The 21126-nt window shown below is 33.3% G+C and overlaps 2 protein-coding genes across 4 annotated transcripts; both read left to right on the top strand.

The window, feature by feature from the left end:
- The first annotated feature begins 5203 nt into the window (after positions 1-5203).
- Positions 5204-7301, top strand: LOC138316941 (uncharacterized). The gene is made up of 4 exons (XM_069258580.1): positions 5204-5700; positions 6271-6400; positions 6800-6941; positions 7199-7301. The coding sequence occupies exons 1-4, from the start codon at positions 5512-5514 to the stop codon at positions 7299-7301; spliced, it is 564 nt and encodes a 187-aa protein (XP_069114681.1). The 5' UTR covers positions 5204-5511.
- Positions 7302-10480: 3179 nt separating this feature from the next.
- Positions 10481-21126, top strand: LOC138314933 (probable transcriptional regulatory protein NIS_0560). Of its 3 annotated transcripts, none has more exons than XM_069255573.1 (6): positions 10481-10604; positions 13952-14396; positions 17066-17175; positions 17620-17747; positions 19771-19948; positions 20856-21126. In XM_069255573.1, exons 2-6 carry the CDS (start codon positions 14033-14035, stop codon positions 21075-21077), a joined length of 1002 nt encoding a protein of 333 aa, XP_069111674.1. In that variant the 5' UTR covers positions 10481-10604; positions 13952-14032; the 3' UTR covers positions 21078-21126. The 3 variants fall into 3 exon arrangements, with proteins under 3 accessions (XP_069111674.1, XP_069111676.1, XP_069111675.1); XM_069255575.1 differs by having other exon boundaries at positions 10576-10597; XM_069255574.1 differs by lacking the exon at positions 10481-10604 and adding an exon at positions 11625-11750.

Genomic DNA, 21126 nt, shown 5'->3' with positions numbered 1-21126 from the left:
CTTATACAGCAAATCTTAGATGGTTTGCATTGATTGTTGTTGAAGCTTTGAATTCCAATATAAATATGTAAATTTACATAGATTTTTATTTATTCCAGAACTATGTGTGCTGATCACTACTTACATAAGATTATATCTTTTAGACTAACGGTCTATTCTAACTAAATACTTTTCAGTGGTATATATAATTTTATATATAAGCTTAAGTTCTACAGTCCCCAAGTAGGGTATAACAATTAGAATAAAGGATAGCCATCTTCACAATTCACTCTTCATTCAAAAAAGTGTATAATAAGGGCCCATATCAATTATGGTATATCTCCAGAGTCTCCACTGTATCAGAATTTTTGAATTGTAAATTATAAAGGGCAAAAAAGCCAAAAAGGTAATATATTTTCTGGGGTTATATTGCATGAATTAAAAAATCTATTTTTTTTTTACAAAGTTCACGTGTAGTTTCTGAAAGACTTCATAATATTATGGATTTATCCATGGTCATTATCAGATATCTAATTTGGTTAAAAACTATACACTATATATATTAGAAGGGCTAAAATAACTAACCATTTGGCACTAGTATACTATTGGTCTCTTAAGTAGTTTTTATTTTTAATAACATTAATGGATAACCTGGACCAATATTTGGAGATGTGCATTAAAACAATAAAGATCGATAGAGATCTTCCAAATTCAAGATCTCGCAATAGCACATATACATTATAAATACAATAATAACATTACAAGTTGAGGCTTTCACCCCTAACAATTTTCTTACAAAAGTTTATGATTTGATATTGTACTTGTAATTATTTATACACCATGCATGCATGCTTTGGAGGCATAGGAAAAGAACACTATTTATATGAAAAGTTTATCATATTCTAGATCTTTATTACATGTCTTTAAACTAGATCTCATGTAATTTCATTTGAAATTATTAAAATGTAAAGCAAAGTCAAACAGTATGATTAGCACAAAGTGTGTATGCTAACTTGTGGTTTTGATACTTAACTCAAGTTTAATATGAACAATCACCATTGAAATAACAATGAATCATTTAACAAGATTACATATGATTCACCTGAATGTTTGAACAAAAGCTTGGTGACTTTAATTCAGTGTCTACGAGGACTGGGTAATTCAATTTTCTGAACACAGTTATCCATCACATCAAAACATGCAAATTGCTGGCCTATAGCTAGTTGTACACTCTGGCACAAAAGATCTTCATCAACTTAAGGGTTTACACCTTTGGTAATAATCATAATATCATGAAACACCTCATCAATTTAAAGTCAATTACATTTTGGACTTTTTGATGCAAATAACCAAGATATTACAGTGATCACATTCATAATTGTCCCCACATATAATTTAATGGCTAAGTGTGTCTATGCTTAATTCTTAACAGCTTTTAACTCAGTTTGATTTGAACATTTAACTGGATTATTAAGTACCTAAGCAAACTAGGTATATACTTTGAATTGATCAATAGCTTTTAGACTACTGTTTGTGAGTGTTGTACATCAAATTGTATTAAGAAGGATATTACTTTTTATGTTTCTAATGCTGAAATTTAAATTGACACATTGTTTCAGCTGTTTGTGATATCTGATGGGGTCATTTATTCAGGATAAGAAAGCAAAGATTAGGTAACTGATGCATGTTTGAAATGGAAATTGTCATGTGATAAACTCAATGATTTTTAAGAATTGTATGGATAGACTTTTTCAAGTTGTGAAACAAATGATAACCAGCAAGTTCACTGTTGGAGGATCCTCCTGTCCTCACAAAAATAACGAATATATAGTCTAGTAAAAACTCTTCCTGATCATTGTACAAAAATTATCCTAACTTGACAAAAAATGTTTTCAACATATTGTTATCTTTGTTGTTACAACAACAATGTTATGGCAAAACTGAGAGCAACACAAGCTCTTCACACACTCATTTTTGCTACAGCTCTGACCCTCTGCACTGTCCTTTTCCAACTGGTGTCAGTGACGCATTGTTCGTACCTTGCAGTTGAAAATGCTTCAGCACACATTTTCCGAAGGCAAGTGTCTAGCCCAACAGCCTTCTTCAGGTGCTCATCCTCACACTTTGAAATGCTTCTCTTATATGCATAGCATATGGCATAGCTGCATCTGCCATCCCGACCACATCTGCCAACCTCCTGCCAGTAAGCTAGCCCTGATGAAGGCAAACCCCAGTGAACCACTATGTCAACATCAGGAAATGTTGACACCCATTCCAAATGCCACTAGTTGACTCCTGCTACACATATCTCAGCCATCCTTCCTTGCACAAAACTCTTTCTTTAGGTGTATCTTTACGTTTCATTGTCCCGTGTTCCGCGTGAAAACATTTCAACCATACCAGGTTTGAAATTAATATGCGTACCTTAAATCAAGTGGTATGAAAAGACAAGGGATCTCTGTTGCAGAAGGTTGATTGACCTGACAATAGTTGATCATTTCTTCTTATTTTTTCATCTGTCTTCTGTATTATGTTTCCATTATCCAGCATAGATCTGTCTCAATATTTCTATGTTGTTTCCTGCTTTTGATAGGAGTAAAAAGTTTTGTGCCGCTGAATAAGCAGGAATCTAATCAGTTTTTTAATATTACTGCGGTATGAAATTTCTGTGGTATATAATTTTTTTTTTAAAATTCTCACTTCAAATTTTTACCAAGATGGCATATGCTTGGGTTTATTTTGGTTTAAAAAAATAGTTTCTCTAATAAAAACTTCTTAACGTTCAAAACGGATTATAATAAGGTATACCTAGACTTAGATAATTTAAAGGCATTCATTAATAACCAGGTATAAATTGAATTATTTATGCTACACCTTTTTGTTTTTTTTGTTCGGAATTACTTAAAGCAAGATAATACTATTTTCTTAGGTCTGAATGCTCTAATTAATATAATGTTATTTTCATGTCACTCAAAACTCTGCATTTCATGTTTGGAAGAGTGGCGCCAACTTTCTGGATATGTATTGATTTTGAACTAGGTTCTAATCGAGATATAATACTTGGTTCCTTATCTTCGGGGGACAGTATGCTGTCAGTACCAGTGTGGGAAATTCAAAGTTGCTTTTTGGCAACAACTGCTCAGCGTTCTGTAACTTAGGTCGAAAATCAAGTCCCCTAAAGTCTCAAAAAGGTACCGATTGACATAAACCTGTACATTCATCAAATTTAAATCATAGATAGTAAATTTACCACCAACGTCATATAGAAGGACCATGAATAAGTGTCAAACAGGATAGTTTGTTAATAATACTTCCACATGGAATATATTGCCAGTAATTACATCTATATTATTAAAAAACTCTTATAATGATTTATGGGAATAGTTTTCTGGACTATCAATAATTTTACATCCCTTCTTGCATAATTAAAAAAATGACCGTCAACACAATTTATTCACATAACAGGATGAAATACGAAATGTGCTTGCATCAAAAGCCAAGAGACAAATTCTTTTCTGTAATTGCGCGCGCAGAATCCTGTCAACTTTGGTAAATTGGGCAGACCTCTGGTGAGGCAATTATGTCTGCGGGGATCAGAGGTCTATTTTACATCTGCTAAAGTAGAAATACAAAAATTTACAGGATCTCTTAAATACATACTTTATCAACAGAGAATGTCATCAATTCAGAAATTGAAGATCAATAACAAATTTCATAATACCATTTATGGTATTGATGAAAGGCAAACGATTTCTGAGAATCTTGCATCATTTATAGAATTTTGTTTTGGTGATTATTTCATAAATTTCAATCAAAGAAGAATGGTTCAGTATTTGTATTAAAATGCTTATTATTCAGGGTGAGACTTAACATTATATATATATTTTTTTGGCAGTTAAGTGAGCAAGAGTAAATTAGCAATGGGATAATGTGATATATCACTGTTGATCTTTTATTCATCACTACAAGCTTCAAGTCATAGCCTATATATCACATTGCTTATGTAAATGGAATACAATATTTACCATTTAACTGTGTCGTCTCGACAAGCACTGCTGTTTTAATCCCTTTCTGCCTCAGCTGCTCTGCCTGATCTGCCATTAGTGCCTTTAGGGGTGATATCACAACAGCTGTGTGTTTCTTTTCTGGATTCAACTGAATGGCAAAAGATGGTTGGATTCATAATTAATTTACTTTTTTACTTCTCTTGTACTTGTTTTGTTTCTCTTTTTAACTCCATGACATTTCAATTTCTTTTATACATTATTTCATTTATTTTCAAATGAAACAAACTTGTATAAAATATATATATTGTTTCATTTTACTATATTTTGAAATTTGGTTGTAAACTATATTTACTTTTACACATTAAGCTGTGTTCAATTATTTCCCGGCATGGCGTGCATGCCTAATGTTCTTTCAGTTGCGTATGTAGTATATGTAATAGGCCTATAATGTATTTGGTATTCCACGATGTGTATGTGCCAGTAACTTCATGTAATAGGCCTACATATTATTAATTAATCAGTAGAAATGTAAACCAAAATTTGATCTGCCGTGGACATGTATGTACTTGTGTTGTTTTGGACGGTGTACGTGGCACACTTCCTACTTTTGTATCAATGTAAGTTTTTCTCAGAAAATAATAACCATTTTGCACTGTAAATTGCCCAACTTTTAAACGATAAATTCGGATTAGATTAATCGTATGTATTTTTCATGTCAAGGGATTGTGTCAAAACTCACCTCATTCAAAAGAAGTGGCACCATAATAAAAGTCATGGACTTTCCATACCCCGTAGGTAGCAAACAGAACACGTCCTTCTTGTTCATAATGTGGCTGATGACTTCCATTTGATGGGATTTCATTTCATTAAGAGGAAAATATCGATCAAACACTGATTTTATCGCTCGCTCCATGCTGCTGGCCGCCATAGTTTACTACACTTTCCGCATCCCCATATCAATAGTTTTACATAAAAATATGGCGGTCTTTTCAAAGTGTAAGGTAGGTGATTGGACTAATTTTTGGGTTCTTTTTGTTCAGAAAGGATAAATGCATGCGCCTGTACGCAAAAATAGTTGGAAATTAAGGAATAATTTCATAAACTATGCCCGAGTGATTTTTCGGAGGCAGTGCTCCATTACGACACATGGGGACCAATTCGTACCCGGCCGAAAGGTATAGTAGGCCGGGTACGTATATTCGTTCTAGGTCCCCATGTGTCGTAATGGAGCACTAGCCTCCGAAAATCACTCGGGCATAGTTTATGAAATTATTCCTTAATTTCCAACTATTTCTTGCGTACAGGCGCATGCATTTATCCTTTCTGAACAAAAAGAACCCAAAAATTAGTCCAATCACCTACCTTACCGCTTACAAGACGTCAATTTCAAAACAGTAGTGTTACTGTAAAACTTTCTTTGAAAAGACCGCCATATTTTTATGTAAAACTATTGATATCCGGTTCAGACGTCATTTCCGGTTTTCAAATAAGGACCCAATGCCCATATGCGGAAAGTGTAGTAAACATGGCGGCCAGCAGCATGGAGCGAGCGATAAAATCAGTGTTTGATCGATATTTTCCTCTTAATGAAATGAAATCCCATCAAATGGAAGTCATCAGCCACATTATGAACAAGAAGGACGTGTTCTGTTTGCTACCTACGGGGTATGGAAAGTCCATGACTTTTATTATGGTGCCACTTCTTTTGAATGAGGTGAGTTTTGACACAATCCCTTGACATGAAAATACATACGATTAATCTAATCCGAATTTATCGTTTAAAGTTGGGCAATTTACAGTGCAACATGGTTATTATTTTCTGAGAAAACTTACATTGATACAAAAGTAGGAAGTGTGCCACGTACACCGTCCAAAACAACACAAGTCATACATGTCCACGGCGATCAAATTTTGTTTACATTTCTACTGATTAAGTTATAATATGTAGGCCTATTACATGAAGTACTGGCACATACACATCGTGGAATACAAATACATATAGGCCTATTACATATACTACATACGCAACTGAAAGAACATTAGGCATGCACGCCATGCCGGGAAATAATTGAACACAGCTTAATGTGTAAAAGTAAATATAGTTACATCCAAATTTCAAAATATAGTAAATTATCAAATATATATTTTATACAAGTTTGTTTCATTTGAAAATAAATGAGATTAATGTATAAAAAGAAATTGAAATGTCATGGAGTTAAAAAGAAACAAAACAAGTACTGGAAAGTAAAAAGTAAATTAATTATGAACATCTTTTGCCATTCAGTTGAATCCAGAAAAGAAACACACAGCTGTTGTGATATCACCCCTAAAGGCACTAATGGCAGATCAGGCAGAGCAGCTGAGGCAGAAAGGGATTAAAACAGCAGTACTTGTCGAGACGACACAGTTAAATGGTATATATTGTATTCCATGTTACATAAGCAATGTGATATATAGGCTATGACTTGAAGCTTGTAGTGATGAATAAAAGATCAACAGTGATATATCACATTATCCCATTGATATTTACTCGTGCTCACTTAGCTGCCAAAAAAAATATATATATGTTAAGTCTCACCCTGAATAATAAGCATTTTAATACAAATACTGAACCATTCTTCTTTGATTGAAATTTATGAAATAATCACCAAAACAAAATTCTATAAATGATGCAAGATTCTCAGAAATCGTTTGCCTTTCATCAAACAATAATGGTATTTGAAATTTGTTAATGATCTCATTTCTGAAATGATACTTTCTTTGAATAAAGTATGTATTTATGCGATATGTAATGTTTGTATTTCACTTTACAGATGTAAAAGACTCTGATCCCAGCATCATATTTGCATCACCAGAGGCTGCCATTTTACCAAAGTGGACAAGGATTCTGCGCGAGCATTTACAGAAAAGAATTTGTCTCTTGGCTTTTGATGAAGCACATTGTATTTCATCCTGGTATGTGAAATAATTTGTTGACGATCATTTTTTTATTATGCAAGAATGGATGTAAATTATTGTAGGCCAGAATATCCATATTCATTATAGAGTTTTTTTATAATAAATGTAATTAATGGCAATATATCCTTGTGAAGTATTTAACAAACGTTCCTGTTTGTCCTTTGCATGGTCTTTATTGGCGTTGGCGGGATATGTAATAAGTGTTAATTTTGTTGAATGTACATGTGGTGTCAATCTACCTTTTGATACTTCAGGGGTCTTGATTTTCGACCTAGTTACAGACAGGTAGCAGTGTTGCAAAGCTACTTTGATGTCCCCACTCTGGTACTGACAGCTACTGCCACAAGGATGATTTAAGATCCAGGCAAAAACTGTTCTTTTCAATTAATTTTTAAGTCTGGGCAACTAAAAGTATTAACGATGATATCTTCAGTAATTACGAGTTTTGCAGCGGCTGACAGTCACAGACTTTCCGTCAAACATTGCACCGTAAATATCATTACATATTACAATTAACTATGCTAAAATATACTACTCACCTTCGTTGTGTTGGAGCATTGTGGAAAATACCTGATTGGAGTTTTTCTTGTACAAACGCGATGTCAAAACAACGCTATGACAAATATGTATTCGTAGCCATGGTTTACAATTCAAAAGTAAAATTACTTGAATCCCACCAGATGAAGTTATATTTCTTATCGAAATCGGCGCTATATGGTTGTGTAATACAAGTACAGGAATTCCTTCCTCAAAATGATCCCCTCCGTTAAAGTATTTAACAAAATTGCCAGCAAACAAACAAACTGATCTTGTATACAGAATCTACAGACCAACCAACATTCATCATCTTCGTCTGGAAGGCCTACTATTCCATTGACATCGTTACATGAGATTTACGAAGACATAAACGTCGGAAGAAAACTTTACATCTGTCTTTTGGACGACTAGACGCTATTTGTTTTAAATATATTGTGAAGTTTCTCATTTTAATTATGCCAAGCCCCCGTACACCATATTTATCTCATAAACCAAGTCCCCGTACACCAGTTAAGCAAGCCCCCGTACAAAAGCTAAATTTTCAGTCTTCTTGTTGAAACATCCATGGCCACGACAATATGAAATTGGCCTAAACATAAATTTCCATATCATAACCCGTCTATGCAACCCTAAAATGATAACCTGGAACAATCTAGTAATTCAATATCACGAACAGTAGTTCACAGTCGTTTTCATTGCGGTACCCCCCTACAGGTGACCCTGGATTCCTGTCTATTCCTCCATAAATATATGACGCTGGGGGTTGACAGATCGCATACGGACGCGATATATACTAAGCTTGAACTGACCAATAGTTTCAGATACATTAATTGCATTAAAACTGTGAAAATATTGCAAAACTTCCCCTTGCTGTGACAGGCCACAGCCTCGTCGATACCAATATCCCGTGTACTGTTTTAATGTTACGAGATCGGCGACTGGTCAGATTTATATCGCGAGTGTGTTTGTTCAGTATTACCGACAACACATCATAGCATTAAAAAAATTAGAAAAACCTAACGACAACATAAGATATGTTGTTTGTCATACCATAATGCATCTCTGTACAAAAATTCATTAAGATTGGAGTAAAAATACCGGAGTAATGACGATTTCAAATATGAAGAGACGCAGAGTGTATACATGTGTGTAAGCCAAGCTTACATGTAGAGATCTAGATCCGACCGACAACACAAATTATTTTACGAAATTACGCAGTAATGTTACCGCAAATAATAATATATGTAACCTATATCTAAAGAAAGTAATTCATGTCAATTGTAATGACTATTGATGAAGATTTGAATGAGTAATGGTCATTGAAACGGCCTACATAGAAGAAGTACACACGTGTGTATATTATCAGAGTGATTACAGTTCGCGATTGTATTTATTGTTATGTAAACATATGGTGTGTATATATACTTCCCATATGTTATCTTAAGAAATACATTATTATATGGTGTTTTTTATTGTACATTTTTGTATAAAATATTTGCGTATATTTTCGGGAGCATGAATGAACGACAAAGAAAAAGCGCCGATAATGTCGTCTATCTTTGGCGAGGATGGACGATATGTTTGCGAAATATCTTGTGTGCCCGCAAGACGGGATTCAAGATGTTGCAACAGTTAAAATTCGTTGACCTTCTATTACTTTTCATATGAATTACACGTATGTATGTGTCAGTAAAAATCATTCAATAAATAAAATGTGTAAGTTCAGTAATAAAAAGTGTTAAATAAACGTAATATTTGTAAGCTTCCCGAAATTAAAACTTACGATACGCAAGCGAAATCTTGTGTGCCCGCAAGACGGGATTCAAGATATTTAAACTTAATCTTTCAAATAAAACGTATTAAATAAAGTTACCGCGTTAATAAAAAAAGTGAATTAATATAGAAATATTTACGCAGCTAAAAATACACACACACAAAAAAACTAACGTGACGCTACCCAATTTGGAACGCTACCCAAAATGAAACACTTTTAAAATATGTGATACAGAATTTTCAGTTTGCAATCTAAACTAACAATAACAGTCCTGAAAAAAAACTAAGGTGCTGACTATTTTGTGACAATTTTCTTTCCAGTTGCTTATTATCTGTGTTTAAAAATAATGAAATTTTGAAAAACTCCGGGAAACGACGTCGTGCGACACCCCTAAAAACACCATATATTTTAAAATGAGAAAATAAATGCTGAATGGAATATTTTTGAAAGACATGTGCCCTGAATAAACTAAAATATGTTTGAACTTTCTTTAAATGAATTCAAACATTTTTTTTCATGCCTGGACATTTATTAATCAAACTTTAATTATTTAGGAGGTGTTCCATTTTGGGTACTCAAATCTGCAGAAACACAGGGCTGACAACTAAACAAATCATGAAATTATTAATAAAAGCATCTATTTGTGGAATGTTAAGAAAAAAATCTGGATTCAACCACATGTAAGAAATTTTTTACAATTATCTTCAAAAGTGTTCGTGTATTGAGTATGGCCTAGAGTTCTACACCGACTATAATGATGTTTACACAATAATGGCTTAGACAAACAGTATCGAGACCCTATGCACTCGTACACACGCGTGTACAGGCGTGTGTGAGTCGTCGATCTGTTGTCGGTAGTAAACCTGACCAGTCGCCGATCTCGTAACATTAAAACAGGTATAAAGTCTTCATTTTTTTCCCCAATCTTAATGAAATTTTGTACATAGATGCAATATAGTATGACAAATAAAATATCTTCTGTTGTCGTTAGATTTTTAAAACATTTTCGATGTTTCAACGTGTTGTCGGTATACCGTCACGGCAAACCTCTTGTCACTCGATTTATCGTTGACCAGCGGCCGATTTCAGAATATTAAAATCGCTCTAATTCCTTCATTTTTGCTCCAATCTTCATAAAACTTGGTAGAAATATTCATTTTAATGTCCTGAATGACATATCTTGTGTTGTCACTAACTTTTCCTTATATTTAACGTGTTGTCGTTTGTTGTCGTTTCTTGTCGTTATTAAGTGTGACCCCTCTGATATATGTGCCAATTTCCGGTCGGCATGAGCACATCGAAATGTCAACACATTAGAAGGACAAAGTCAAAACCTGTGCAGGTGAATGGTAAATGCTCACTTCGAAATGTTGTAGATTCAAAACTGGGTTATAGAATAATTTCTGAGGGTTATGTTGTCTTTTTAGCAGTACTATCAGATGTAAAGCATGTAGTGTACACTGCTCTAACTGCTGCTGAACGCAACAGTCCGGTGCTTGAGGTAAAAAAAGGAACAAGTACGCAACACCTCAGATAAACTAGAAATATAACGTTATATTGGATGTTTATATGTTTCTGCAAATACTTGCCTAAAACAGATTTTATAGTAATATGTTTTTATAGCCAGTTTGGACTGCTTTTGCATTGTAAAAAATGATAAAGATGTTTGTTAAAACACAGGAGTTTGACTTTTGTCAATAATATATAAATACTATGTGCTTATTTAAAATACTATGTAAAAACAGTGTTTGTATATAGTATATAGGGGTATTTTTTATATATGTATACTATATAGTATTGACAGAACGTCAAACTCCTGTGATTAAAACAACTTATTGCATTTTTCTTTGAAAGAAATGGTAACTCGAATGGGGTGGAGGTGATTTCGTGTACGCCGTCCCCAATACCGTACCCGATCCCCGTACCAGGAATTATGTTTATTACAGATTACTCGACAATAAAACAAGCTACGATAATAATTTTGGTACGGTTAGATTTGGAATCCCATTTTACATCATTGTGTCAAATATCAACACACAATTTTCTTTATTTTTCTCATGATTGCAAATATTAGTTTTTCAAGAGGTGATTTCTTGTACGCCGCAATCAACCATGATATTTCATTAATTTTAGTGCATACTAACTATTTAAAGGCTTTTCATAATATTTGTTGTATTCTCGTAATCAATTATACACATATGATTGAAATTGCAAAGAAATTTTAAAGATTACAGTAGTTAAATATGCAAAATCTTGCCTTTATCATGTATCACGGCGATGGCGTACATGCAGTCTCAATATCCCCGAACCTGTACCACGGGAGCTAACTCTAGTATACTTATAATTTACAACGACGAGGACGTGGTTCTACTCGGAGTCCATTTTTATTTATATTTTGGTATAACGTGCTTATTTAAAATTTATAGTTATTTAGAAATGAATTGAGCACATCGAAATGTCAACACATTAGAAGGACAAAGTCAAAACCTGTGCAGGTTGTTTATATGTTTCTGCAAATACTTGCCTAAAACAGATTTTATAGTAATATGTTTTTATAGCCAGTTTGGACTGCTTTTGCATTGTAAAAAATGATAAAGATGTTTGTTAAAACACAGGAGTTTGACTTTTGTCAATAATATATAAATATACGTGCTTATTTAAAATTTATAGTTATTTAGAAATCTAATTGTTATTTTATTTAAATGTCTTTTAATTAGTTGGTTAATGACGACGATGTGTTCAAGCCTGCTTTAACAGTTATAATGGATTACAAGAAGCAAATTATGATACAGATTTTATGAGACAGCATCTAGTTAATTGCATTTCAGAAGGGGTTTTCTTAAAATTTCCAAAGAAACAAATTAAATCCAGAAAGAAAAAACAAATTCCAAATTTAGTCTTCGACATCTTCATTGATTGTGAGGCAAATGGTTGTCATCTCTCCAATGTTTTCGACAATATGGTTACGTGTAATGCATTTCTGACGATTCCAACTTGCATTTTCTAGGGATAGCTTTGTTTGGAAATGTAGCAGATGTACCTAATCACACTCTTAGTAAAGCAAAACAGCTCATAAATAAAAGTATAAAGTATAAAGACAGAAAGATAAAACATAAATAAATATATATTTCATTTCAAAAATTTTTATTACACATGTAAACACAAATAATTTGGTGAAATAAATAAAACAATTAAGGATTAACCTATTACTTTGTTACAGATACAGAAACAGTGGCCATATTGTAAAATATTTATAAATAAACGTCAAATAACTTAAGATTGTAATAAGTTAGTTATTGAATAGACAATTCAAAATAAATAGGACGATATAACATAAAAATGGACTCAATCATAGTAGAACCACGTCCTCGTCGTTGAGTCTGGAAACATATATATACATAAGTTAGGTATTTATGGCTAAGAGTTCTACATTCAATTAGAGTTAGTTCCCGTGGTACGGGTTCGGGGATATTGAGACTGCTTGTACGCCATCGCCGTGATACATGATAAAGGCAAGATTTTGCATATCTATCAACTGATATCTTTAAAATTCATTTGCAATTTCAATCATATGTGTATAATTGATTACGAGAATACATCAAATATTATGAAAAGCCTTTAAATAAGCTAGTATGCATCAAAATTAATGAAATTTCACGGTTGATTGCGGCGTACAAGAAATCACCTCTTGAAAAACTAATATTTGCAATTATGAGAAAAATAAAGAAAATTGTGCGTTGATATTTGACAAAATGATGTAAAATTTAATTCCAAATCTAACCGTACCAACATTATTATCGTAGCTTGTTTTATTGTCGAGTGATCTGTAATAAACATAAATCCTGGTACAGGGATCGGGGACGGCGTACACGAAATCACCTCCACCCTCGAATGGTTAGTCAAATGAATAATCGTTACTTAGATTTAGGAATGTTATCCATACTATACGGGGTTGTGCCAACCTAATGAGAATAGATCTATATAGCTGAATATTATAGTAAATACTGCACTTCAACTTTTTCAAGCACCTGTTATTTGACAGACCTAATTGATTGTAATCTGTCCATGTATTAATTTTCGGTTCCTTTTTTATTCTCATGAACCAACAGTTTCCAGTATCCTGGTCTTAATTTATCAGGTCAGATAAAACCTTGTTTTTAAGTTTCATTGTAAAGAAAATAGAAACAATGAAATTATAAAAACAAGCTGACAAACCCTTTAAAGTCTTTTTCAATGTAATCTAGCTGTCAAAAAGGAAACCCAGTATTAATGCACAATTGTCAATAGATTATCGTAATTTGGACAAAAGTTTACTGTTGTCAGACATCTTGGACAAATCAGAAAAAAAAATATAGATTGAACCCTGAATGACAATATTCTATATAAATGTAAACATATCAAAGAAACACAATCATTTAACAAGGATGACAATTTATTGACTCGTGCCCTGTCCAGGCCTTGAACTCACGATCTACATCACCCAATCCGCTAGCCAAATATACCTGCACCTTCTACAACCGCGCCACATCCACATCCCCAGAAAAGGACATTTCTATGATGAAGTGATGGTCAGTTTGATATGCTGACATGATCACTGTGTAAATTGCCAAATTTGATAAATGTACACATATATTCAGTACAAATCACAAACTAATTTAAATAATAATAAACACACATACTTATGTTTTATTTTCAGGTTGAGATGCAGTCAAACCAGAAGACCTTGTGAATTTGGAAGTGAAGAAGCATCTATAACATTAAGAAAATGAAAATGTGAATGTGTAAAGTCACAAAAGTCAGCAAAATAGGAATGTATCAAGTAATAAACAGATATTCAAACTTGTGTAGGAGAAATATTTATGCCTTTATACAGAAGAATTGTTTACCATCACATAAGAGAGATGTAAATCGGTCCATAGTAACATGTATATTAGACAAAGGAAAGACTGTTGGCACCAAATGTGGAGCATGTTTAGGACAATATGGGTGGCTGCCAGTGCAGTATGGGATCCACACCACTTCTTATCGTAGTGCTGGACATAACCGCTGGTCAAACATCAAACATATTAAAGGCCGATCAGATCACAAACGATCTACACTGTATATGAGTCATCTCCGGATTATAACAGGAGTTTGCAAAAGTGAGTAAAATCCACTTATATCTATATGTAGCAGGTCTTAAAGATGCTCCATCGCTGACAGAGCATAAATGATGTTAATCATTTGAACAATAATTGGTGTTTAATCGTGTACATATATGCCTAATTAACACAAAAAATAATATAAAATAATTTGTTTTGCCTTTGGTGCATGCGCAATCAGTACTTCATTCCATAAAGGATATAGTGTCACAGAATTTTTTCGGGATGCAATTAATTATTTTTCATATTTTTAACTTGAAGTAAAATTAGAAGCTCAAACATTTCAATGGTGGTAATGGTGTTTAAGTAGGTAACTTTTGTAACTGAAGAAAAATACTAAATCGTCTGCTCCTGTTTTTTATAGTGAAAAAACCTCTGATATTGGTATAAATTAAATACATGTATTGTTGTTCCAATCGAAAGTAATTAGGGGACCATTCACTTATTTGTGACTGGATCGTCTACTACATTTAACTATACCTGTCCAATTAGAATATTGTAGTAGGTTTTAATTGTAAATAGTGATTCGGTGGCCTTTTAGATATGCGCTTGGAGGAATTTCCCTTTAGCTCAGTTGGTAGAACAGCAAACCAGTCAAAAGAGTTAATAAATTGGTCCATAGAATTCATTCTTAACACTAGTAAATTCTGCTCTCAGTTGACTTCTGTTGCTTATTACATTCTGCTCTATTGTAAACCAATATCTTAATATCTGCCCATTTTTTGAAAAAAAATATAAAAATATCTCATTACAAAATATCATAATCAAAAGCTAAAACAAGACAACTCAGTGACCAGACAATCTATGATTTCTTCAAGTATTGTCTTAGGTTTACTTGGGCTTTCAGAAAGGATGAAGTATAGTAGACATTTAATTAGGGTATATAAGCTTCTATATATATCTTTAAAGTAAATATATTCATCATTCTCTATTCTATATATATAGTGCAACGAATTTTTTGGGATGCAATTAATTATTTTTCATTTAGTTAACTTTAAGTAAAATTAAAAGCTCAAACTTTTCATTGATGGTAATGGTGTAAAGTAAGTTACTTTTGTAGCTGAAGAAAAACACTAAATCGTCTGCTCCTGTTTTTGATAGTGAAAAAATACCATTTGTCAGCGGTGGAGCATCTTTAAAAACTTTAAATCAACAATTATGTTGGCCAATATTCATATCCAATTTAATGTACATAACTCAACAATTACAAAAATCCTGACATTCTAGGCTTGGTAGATTTGTGAGATTTAGGAAATATTTACAGTAAATATATCCTCTACTAGCAAAATATTGAATATCATAGTTGGGGTATATTTACCATAATATATGTTTTGTATGATATTTCTCTCTAGAAATTAACACAGTTTTGAACTGTATAATCAGATCTAGAACCTTACAGAGAGATTGGAAACTTGATCATTTGTAGTGTTTACTGATGGCAATAGGACCTCTGGTTTGATTAGGCATTTTTTCTTGTCTTGAGTTTTTGGTTTTATATCATTATAAAGAACAAATATTATTAACTAGTTTTCTGATTAATATGCTTTAATGATTTTTGTAGGAAGAAATTTTACCGATTTCATACATTTAATTATTAATATCAATCAAAATGTTACTTTTTCATATTTTTTCTTTCAAAATTTCTCCTATACCATCTGAAATTTTCTGAACCATCCACATTTCTGAATATATTATGTACATACCGTATTTGACCCAATAAGCGCCCAGGGCGTTTGAAAAATTGAAAAATGAAAAGGTGCTAATAAGAGGAAATTATTACAAATCTTTAATATATTGTATAGTTTTGGTCTTTGTTTATGCGTGGACAATATTGAAATCGAGGCCTCAAAAAAGGGGGAGGGGCCTTTATAGGGACATTGGCGCTTATTGGATCAAATACGGTATATCAAACTTATTCACCTTTATTTAGCCGTAAGGAGAAGATAAAAGAAACGCTATGGGCACATACAGGTGTCCCTTTGTCGTAGGGCACATACAGGTGTCCCTCTGTCGTAGGGCACATACAGGTGTCCCTCTGTCGTAGGGCACATACAGGTGTCCCTCTGCCGTAGGGCACATACAGGTGTCCCTCTGCCGTAGGGCACATACAGGTATCCTTCTGTCGTAAGGCACATACAGGTGTCCCTCTGTCATAGGGCACATACAGGTGTCCCTCTGTCATAGGGCACATATAGGTGTCCCTCTGTCGTAGGGTACATACAGGTGTCCTTCTGTCGTAAGGCACATACAGGTGTCCCTCTGTCGTAAGGCACATACAGGTGTCCCTCTGTCATAGGGCACATACAGGTGTCCCTCTGTCGTAGGGCACATACAGGTGTCCCTCTGTCGTAGGGCACATACAGGTGTCCCTCTGTCGTAAGGCACATACAGGTGTCCCTCTGTCGTAGGGCACATACAGGTGTCCTTCTGTCATAGGGCACATACAGGTGTCCCTCTGTCGTAGGGCACATACAGGTGTCCTTCTGTCATAGGGCACATACATTTCTGGTGTCCCTCTGTCGATTGTAAAAATGGCAGAGTTGCCAATCTCTCTTATATTACTTCAATCTAATTAAAATTCAATGATATTGAACATCAAATTTTAATTAGATTGATATAAGTTATATATATTTCTGGTATTGAATAATGTTGAACTTTTTTGTTTAAAGGAACAAAAGAAACGAACCCGAAATTCAATGCAGAGCTGGCACGATGTTTGGCAGCTGCTAAGACTGCAGGTGTTCCCACTGATGCTCTGAATAAATTAATGGATAGATTAGTAAGTAACAAGTATATAAATGCTGGTACAACCCAACTTATCTGTGACAGTTTAGGTGATCAAAGACTCTTATGCTAATTAGATTATTTTCGTTCGTTGACTAATGTTGCCTGAAAGGCATTTGTAGAAGGTTAGATTTATCAATTAAAGGGGGATAATTCAAATAGTTAATACTTGTAAGTACTTACCTAGTCCACTAAATATATACTGTGTATGTAAAATCGGATTGAAACAAAAAAAAACCAGAAACTGAAGCATATGAATACAAAAACTTCAGCAAACTGAATAATTGACTATCAAAATTACTTCAGTATAAGGCAAGTTGCCTTCACCCAAACATGAAATTACCAATGTATTTCCACCACTGATAGATTGACAAGCTATTGTTTAATGCTGATTATTTCAGATAGGCCATTATTTTACAATAGCTGCTGGTTGTTTCAGAATCGTACTGACCTAAAGCCACAAACGATAGAGGTGGAAGGGCCAGATGGGATTGCCATTCTGCTACATTGTATGGTTATAGGAGAACATGAAACTTCTGGTATCATCTCACCTCTCAAGAAGAAAGGGTGAGTGTTTATTATACAGAGATGACTTATATAGTCATATCTGGGCTATGAAGTCATCACAAACTTACCTTGATAAACTGAGTACAGTAATTGATAACCAATTTGATAGATCTGAACTATTAAAATTATTAGCATTTGAGATAAACGATCAGGTGTCTTTTCTCTCTATTATTCAAAGATTAGAATGCCTTGGCTTTTAAAACATTGAAATAAGGCTGTTAATATGCACACAAGAAAGTAGCATTTTGGTATTACAAATTTTCTCTCTGTACATGATTCAATTCCATCTAAGATGATCTTATATGCATATTATACAGTTATCTGCGTTTGTGTTAGGCATCAGTTAAATTTAACAGCATTTGAGTAATAATTACATTATTTTCTCACGGAAAAAATGATGTATTTCACAAACATATGCTATAACAACATATGCTATAACAAGGGGAAATAACTCTATCATTTACAATTAAGGTAGTTTCATACTTTTGAAAACCGCACCAATTCATTGACTCCTAACCGGAATGTTTAAAATCATTAAATAAATCAAATTAAAGCATTGAAGTGAATATAAGATGCTATCTCAGAGGTTTTTGCAGTCTCTCATAAATGGGAATGGACTTTCAAACAATGGAAGTAACATTAATCGCAATAAATGATAAGAGGGGACCTGTCCAGACTGAAATTCCGGAATTTTAAAAAATCACCTACGGATTTTCTTAAAACACAAAATTTGGAGAAAATCATAAATATAAAGAGACATAAACCTGATATAATATGACAGAAACATATGAACTGATGTAGAATGCTTTTTTGTGGCATGATTTTTAAAACATAGTCAAATATGACCTATCTTAGCCCTGGATGAAATTAGGGTAGGGTTATGAGTTAGAAAGCTTACAAAATTGTGAAAATTTGAACGAAGACTCCGTGTTTTTATATGATATTTGAAAACTATATTACCTTAGGCATTTTATATACAAATATTGTGAAATTGACATGGGTTTTGATTTCCTTTTTTGCCTCTTCATTGATTTTTTGAGGGCGAAAGTATGGCTAAATGTGATAATTACGTATAAAAACAGTCCTCGGAAATAACGAATGTAAAAATACACCAGTTTTATATACTGTACTATCGTTAGAAATTAAGGACAAAGAATCAACAGGATTGATACTACATTCACCCTATAATATTACAGAAAACATGTTTTTATGGATTTTTCTTTTTTTCGGCAAGAATATTTGTACAGATGGTATATTTCAAGCTAAATTATCTCAAAAAGTAAATTGAGAACACCCATTTTTCTATACAGATTTGAAATTTGCATGAAAAATGCAAGAAAATAATACCTGATAGAAAAAAATGACATGAGTTTTACCAAAAGTATGGAGCTACCTTAAAGAATTTAGTCTGTGTACAATGGTGTGCACTGATTGTAATAAGATAACATTATCTAACAATACACCAGCTGGATACAGCTAATGTACCTTCCAAGTCAGGGATTTTCCTGCCATTATATTTGGGGCATAATTTCAACCCCAAATTCAGCCCCATTCCAAATCATATTTCTTGTTATTTTTTATCAAATTTATATTTCCCAAATCAGTGACTGACGAGCATTTCGTGTGACAAATCAGTTAATTAAATACACTGTTATCTGGAAATTGCAAGCCTGAAGGTCGTAATTTAGAATGTACATTCTTAGACTTATTCTTAGAGAAGTGTATAATTATTTAATTCTACCTTTTCCAAAATTTCCATAAACACCATTAATTTTTTTCTCCAATTTTCTACTTTAATCACACAGAAATTCCCAATTTTAATTTTCATAAAATTATTATTGCAAGGAAATCAAATAGAGAAACCTACACAATTGTCATAGTTTTAGTCTGTATTTTATTTTTGTTAAAATGATGCCTATATGGGGGACGTTGATTGGGTCAAATACAGTAATTTACTTTGCTAATCATTATAATAAGCTGAATGATACATGCCCTATTGTGTAAAATTTTATATTGTCAATAGATACTCTGTTGGCCGTAAAGTCAACATCGCCCACAAGTTTGAACACAAAGGAGTGATCACATTGCCACCTAGGAGTGAAGGGGAAGTAAATCTGGACGACTACCTCGAGATAGGGTTAGAGGCTGGAGCTGAGGATGTCATGTTAGAAAGTGATGAGGAAGGCAAGCCTTTTATACAGGTGAGATAAGTGCTCCATGATGTTCCATATAAAGTGGGTGATCCGACCATTTTATCAAACATTTGTATATTGACAGATGTATATTTTAGTGTATATGCTAATATATCACATTCTAATGACTACCAGTAAATATGAATTGTTTTGACTTATCTTATGGACCAGAGTCCTAAAATGTGTCCAGTCCTTTTGCATACTCATTCTTGATCTCTATTGGGGCTACTTTTACTGTTGTTATATTTACTCCTGGACTATCTCATAATAAAACTAAAGGCAGTTCAGAAGAATAAAACTGACCAACCACAGGTTAGCAGAAACTTTCTTTGAAGATTACAGAGAGCAACACCCAACTTTAAAGAACCCCAAAGTTATCCACAATGTACCTTTATTCGATTCTTTTAATGTTCATCAAAAGACAAAATTAACTGTTCATTCGTTGTCACAGACAGCACCTTCAGTTTTGCTGACATGGCTCAGGTGTGGATACTACGACAACCATAGTAACTCCTGTAATGTCAAGGATGTTACATGATTAGGAAAAAACATCAGATACCAATTTCATTAAAACAATGGCCTGAAGGTTCTTTCACTTTCTTCAGAGTCAAAATATCAAATATATACTGAATATTAGATTTGGATGAAAATGTATATATATATATACTTAAACTTTTAAAGGACGTTGTGCATCAGTAGATAATAAAAATTATCAACACGGCATTCCTTTTCGCTAATGTTTTCAGGCCTTTCAGGCCATCTTCAGGCGATTGTTTATTTACTTTAGCTTAGATACAAGATGACATCATAGTAAATGTACAACAGCATTTTTATAGATTTTTTACAGGAAAAAAAAGAAATGATTTAACTAACTCTGTAGATTGTTAATTAAAATTTATGTCCTGATTTTTTTCAGTTCCTATGTCAGCCTGGTGAAATGAATATGGTTATTGGTAAAATGGAGAAATTGGGTTTGAAAGAAATCCAGAGCCAAGAAGTTTACAGTCCGATCTATCCCATAGTGGTCACTCAGGAGGAAGCAGACTCAATTCATTCGCTATTTAACGGCATAATGTCAAAATTTGATTTTATAGAAGATGTGACATATAATTTTGAAGTTGAGAGTGAAAGTGATTAAAGTATTAACAATTTATTTTGTGATAATTAAAAAGAATTATTAAATGCAA

Source organism: Argopecten irradians, chromosome 2, assembly GCF_041381155.1.
Source record: "Argopecten irradians isolate NY chromosome 2, Ai_NY, whole genome shotgun sequence".
Lineage (NCBI taxonomy): Eukaryota > Metazoa > Mollusca > Bivalvia > Pectinida > Pectinidae > Argopecten > Argopecten irradians.
This window is presented reverse-complemented; position numbering and strand designations above follow the sequence as displayed.